Consider the following 5,595-nt stretch of genomic DNA (forward strand, 5'->3'; position numbering starts at 1 on the left):
TCAAGCACCTTTAAGCCACAATTTGCTTCAAATTAACTCAAAATTTAAAAGGATAAAAGTAGTTGTTAGTCAGTAAATTAGGTGTTTAAACTGTTCAAGGACACTTGTGTGACATGATAACTATTTAAAAAACTCCATTAATAATATAAACCCTTGGCCACATGGTTAAACTGTGAGTGTGAGTGTACATGACATCATTTACAGTGTACAGGCTTTAACAGCTGTATTAACAGTGGAGTCTGCTCAGCGCAGCAGCTACCTTACGGAACACTGTGATGTCATAGTAAGGTCACATCCATCAGAACTCTATATAAGCAGCACTTACACTGTCAGTTATCATTTCATCTTTGACGAGCGATCGAGCAACACTGTACTTTTGAGCTAGAGAGATATTAATTGTGATAAGGTTTAAACATGTGGAGGTTTAATGATAATTTGCGAACACACCTGGATGAGCGGTTTGTCATGGAACGGATCTGGCTCGAGGAGCGTCTAGACCAGAACCAGACCAACCTGAGCCAAAGGCTTAGCCAGAAAATGGCTCTTATGAAAGCTGAGTGGAGAAAAGAGGAAAGGATGAGGAGAGAGCAAGAGGAAAAGACAAGGCCTGATGGCAATGTGGATAGTAAGTCACTCCAAGCAAGCTCAATATTAGTGGACAATGAGGTGTTAAATCTAGCTTAAGTTAAGGCTATGAGGTGGCTTTTTTATCTGTAGCTGTGATTGACTATTTCATATACTAAATAGAGGGTTTTATTCCAAAAGGCATTTAGAGCAAAACCATAACTGATATACACAATAATAAAAAACAACAGCAGTCAAATTAGCATGAGTATAAAGATTTAAGGATAATAAACTATCTGCTTTTTAAAAATATAATTCTGGTCAGGTACACAGTGGGTCTGGGGCACCAACAAAGACAATGTGCAAAGCAAAACAAAATTGGAAAAGGTAGCAATTCTTGGCAGGGTGATACACATTCAGCAATTCACCCACTCACTCATAGGGCCAATTTAAAACAGCCACATGATCTCTTCTCTGCAGGTTAAAGAAAAAGGCACAAAAAAAAAAACATTTTCAATATTTCTGGATCTGACATGTGCTATAGGTTTATTCAGATTGTAATATGTTGTAATCCTACATTACAGATCTGAAGGACATCCTTGAGAAAGTGAAGCAGATGGAGGAGAGGATGATGAAAAAGGAGGAAACATTGGATCAGAAGTTGCTGGAAGTCAGTGAGACTCTGAAGCAACAGAAAGAAGGGTACAATCTCCTACAGGAGGAATTCGAAAAGATTAAGATTGAAAGAGAGGAAATGTCAGCAAGAAAGTTGGAAATTGACAGAGAGAATGAGAGTCTGAGAAAGCAACAGGAGAAATTGGTGGCTGAGGAAAAAAATCAACTCATGAAAGTCATTCAACAAAAAGAAGAACTTGTCCATCAGTGGGAAAAGTTTTCTTTGGAGAGACAAAAACTTGAAGAGATAAAATGTGTAAGAGAACAGAAACAGAAGGAGATGGAAATTAGGATTATGGAAGCTGTAAAGAATGAAGAGCTAGCAAAGCAGCGAGCAAAAGCTCTAGAGATAGAAAAGAACATGGAGATTGAGCGTATGAAAATTGAGATGGAAAAAGAGGCCATCAAGAAAGAAAAAGAGAGAGAGCAAGCATTGCAAGCTCTAAGACAGACTGTGGCCAAACTGGAAATGAAAGAGCAGAAGAAGAAAATCACAAGAGAGGAGAAAGAGAGAAAGAGAGAGATGGAGGAGGAATGGAGGACTATTGAGGGGGAGAAAAAGATCATCGGAGAGGAGTGGAATGCCATTGAAAATGAGAAAAAAAAGCTTATGAAACAACAGAAAGATGTTGAGAAAAGCATAGAAAGATCCCAGGAAGACATTGCATATCAAGACAATGAGAAAAGACCAAAGAAAATACCAAAAGAGAATTCAGCTGAAGAAAAAACACAGCAGGAAAAACGCATGGGTAAAGACGACCAAGTAACATCCCAGGCATTAATGGAAACAGAGATGGCATTTGAAAATAAATGGTGGGAGAAAAAAGAGAATGAGGTGGCAGAATGGCAGGCTGCAGAAAAGAAAATGACAAAGGATCAAAAAAGAGAGGAGAAAGAGAGAAAGAGAGAGATGGAGGAGGAATGGAGGACTATTGAGGGGAAGAAAAAGATAATCGGAGAGGAGTGGAATGCCACTGAAAATGAGGAAAAAAAGCTTATAAAGCAACAGAAAGATGTTGAGAAAAAGACAGAAAGATCCAAGAAGGACATTGCATATCAAGACAATGAGAAAAGACCAAAGAAAATACCAAAAGAGAATTCAGCTGAAGAACAAACAAAGGTGGAAAAACGCATGGGTAAAGACGACCAAGTGACATCCCAGGCATTAATGGAAACAAAGATGGCATTTGAAAATAAATGGTGGGAGAAAAATGGGAATGAGGTGGCAGAATGGCAGGCTGCAGAAAAGAAAATGACAAAGGATCAAAAAAGAGCAGATGTGGGCACTGCCCCTGTACTGATGGAGTCGGAAAGCAAAAAGATTGAGAAAAGCATGGCAGACAAGAAAAAGAAAAAAAGAGAGGAGAAGCTTGTTAGAGAGAGACTTGATACAAAAACTGAGATGGACAGTAAAGAGGAGCTGTTTAAAACTAAAAAAGAGACAGCTTCTCTCCTGACTTGCAATTCTCTCAGGCCTCCTCCCACTCCTTCCCCGATGTCTGAACAAGGACCAGCACTTTCCATCAGGAACAAAGCTAAAACAGATAAGCTCCGATTTAACTTTAGGAAAAACAACCTGAAAGAAGCCGACATCAAACCAATTGAAGCAAAGGTTGTCTCCCAAAATGTTCTTATTACACCAAAATTAACAAAAGAGGTAGATCCTCGAGATGAATTTGACAGAGAGCTTGATGCTCTACTGGACTCTGAAACTGAGAAAGATTGTGAGAAAGACCTGTTTAAAACAAAAAAAGGGACAGCTCCTCTCCCAACTTGCAGTCCTTTGCCGACTTGCAATCCTCTCCCAGCATGGACAAAGACTGAACAAGGATCAGAAAGTCGCATCCAGAACAAAGCTGGTACAGATCAGCTCAGATTTAACTTAGGAAAAAACAACCTGAAAGAAGCTGACATCAACCCAACTGAAGCAAAGGTTGTCTCCCAAAATGTTCTTATTTCACCAAAAAGAACAAAAGAGGCAGATCCTCAAGAGGAGTTTGACAGAGAGCTTGATGCTCTACTGGACTCTGAAACTGAGAAGGATGGTGAGAAGGACCTGTTCAAAACCAAAAAAGAGACAGCTCCTCTCCCGACATGCAAACCTGATGGTGAGAAGGGCCTGTTTAAAACGGAAAAAGAGACAGTTCCTCTCCTGACTTGCAGTCCTCCCCCAGCATGCACAAAGACTGAACAAAGATCAGGATGTCGCATCCAGAAAAAATCTGATAAATGCCAGCTCATATTTAACTTTGGGAAAAACAACATAAAAGAAGCCGACATCAAACCCAAAGAAACAGAGGTTGTCTCCCAAAATGTTCTCATCACACCAAAATTAACAAAAGAGATAGATCCTCAGGAGAAGTTTGACAGCGAGCCTGATGCTCTACTGGACTCTGAAATGGAGAAAGACGGTGAGAAGGACCTGTTTAAAACAAAAAAAGGGACAGCTCCTCTCCCAACTTGCAGTCCTTTGCCGACTTGCAATTCTCTCCCAGCATGGACAAAGACTGAACAAGGATCAGAAAGTCACATCCAAAATAAAGCTGGTACAGATCAGCTCAGATTTAACTTAGGAAAAAACAACCTGAAAGAAGCTGACATCAACCCAACTGAAACAAAGGTTGTCTCCCAAAATGTTCTTATTTCACCAAAAAGAACAAAAGAGGCAGATCCTCAAGAGGAGTTTGACAGAGAGCTTGATGCTCTACTGGACTCTGAAACTGAGAAGGATGGTGAGAAGGACCTGTTCAAAACGGAAAAAGAGACAGCTCCTCTCCTGACTTGCAGTCCTCCCCCAGCATGCACAAAGACTGAACAAAGATCAGGACGTCGCATCCAGAAAAAATCTGATAAATACCAGCTCATATTTAACTTTGGGAAAAACAACATAAAAGAAGCCGACATCAAACCCAAAGAAACAAAGGTTGTCTCCCAAAATGTTCTCATCACACCAAAATTAACAAAAGAGATAGATCCTCGAGAGAAGTTCGACAGAGAACTTGATGCTCTACTGGACTCCCTTTGACCTCAAAGCTCTGCACTGGTGGGCTAGCATTTCTGACTGATGTGCCACCCAAAGACCTTCAAAGTGAAGAAATGATACTCTGTCAACCCTCCACCCTATTGCCGAATGAACCTTACATTTTTCCAGACCAGTTGCAGACCCCTTTTAATGTAACACATCTTTTGCTGATTTCATTGTACCAATATATTATTCAATAAAATATAATAAAAAATGTTGATTGTTGTTGACTGTTGATTGATGACTGTTTAATGTGATTATTACTGAGAGTACGAACTGGTAGAAAAGTGCAGTATTTAGAGAGACTGAATTAAAGGCCTTACTTAAGCTGTCCTAGACTGCCACCTGGTGGTACCAGAGCCCTAGTGCCACTGATATTACTACTGGCTGTCATGTTGCATGGCACAGGTGTTACACCCTTACTTCTAATGCAAATCCTATAAACATTAAACAAAAAAACATATAAACATATTTAATTCGTATTGAAACAATTTCCTTAGTGGCAATTCTAAATCTGTGAATGGTAATACACACTTTTCATTTAATAAACAATTAATACATATTTTAAATATTAGGGCCCATGGGTGGCGCTGCTGAAATCTGGGTTTAAATCTAAGTAGTAGTATCTATGCAGACATCAAGTCTGGGTTGGTACTCTGTCCAGGGTATTCCTGCCTTGTGTCCAGTGTTTCTTATTTTTATCCCTACACCAGTGTCTACACCAGGTATTTTTTAAATAGCCATTATTTTTAATGAATGTGCAAGCGTTAAATTAAATATATATTGCACATAGCACATTAACTATTAATTACTAGAACCATTTTTTTACTACAAATCTCTTCTTGTTAAAACTATACATTTGGCACTAATACAACATAACTTATATGTTTGCAATTTATTTATTAGTAATTAATTAATTATTTATTAGTAGTAACAAACATTTGAAGTTTGGAAAAGATAAAAAGTAAGAATATAAAAACAAGCCATGTACTGTTACCTAGCTCCTGGCTTGGGTAATTTCAGGTTTGAATGAACTAACACATCATCAACAACAACTTATACTACTACTACAGACAAAAATCCTGCATTGGTAAAGTCAGAAAAAGGTCCTGTTCATGTGATTTCAGTAGCAATTCTTCCAGCAGGACACACTGGAGGACCAGCAGATCAAGACCCTGACATGGCCTATTGAGAACCTTTAGAATGTGATCAAAAGGAAGATTGATGGTCTTCAGTCATCAAACAATGCCAAACTGCTTGTATTATTGCAACAGGAGTGGCATAAAGTCACCCAAAAGTAATACAAAACACTGGAATATATGATTAAAAGGGTT

The 5,595-nt window shown here is 38.9% G+C and overlaps 1 protein-coding gene across 1 annotated transcript; it reads left to right on the plus strand.

The window, feature by feature from the left end:
* Nucleotides 1-358: 358 nt before the first annotated feature.
* Nucleotides 359-4,486, plus strand: LOC134300181 (cingulin-like). The gene is made up of 2 exons (XM_062984854.1): nt 359-625; nt 1,149-4,486. Exons 1-2 carry the CDS (start codon nt 415-417, stop codon nt 4,262-4,264), a joined length of 3,327 nt encoding a protein of 1,108 aa, XP_062840924.1. The 5' UTR covers nt 359-414; the 3' UTR covers nt 4,265-4,486.
* Nucleotides 4,487-5,595: the final 1,109 nt, after the last annotated feature.

This window comes from Trichomycterus rosablanca, chromosome 22, assembly GCF_030014385.1.
Source record: "Trichomycterus rosablanca isolate fTriRos1 chromosome 22, fTriRos1.hap1, whole genome shotgun sequence".
NCBI classification, from domain to species: Eukaryota; Metazoa; Chordata; class Actinopteri; order Siluriformes; family Trichomycteridae; genus Trichomycterus; species Trichomycterus rosablanca.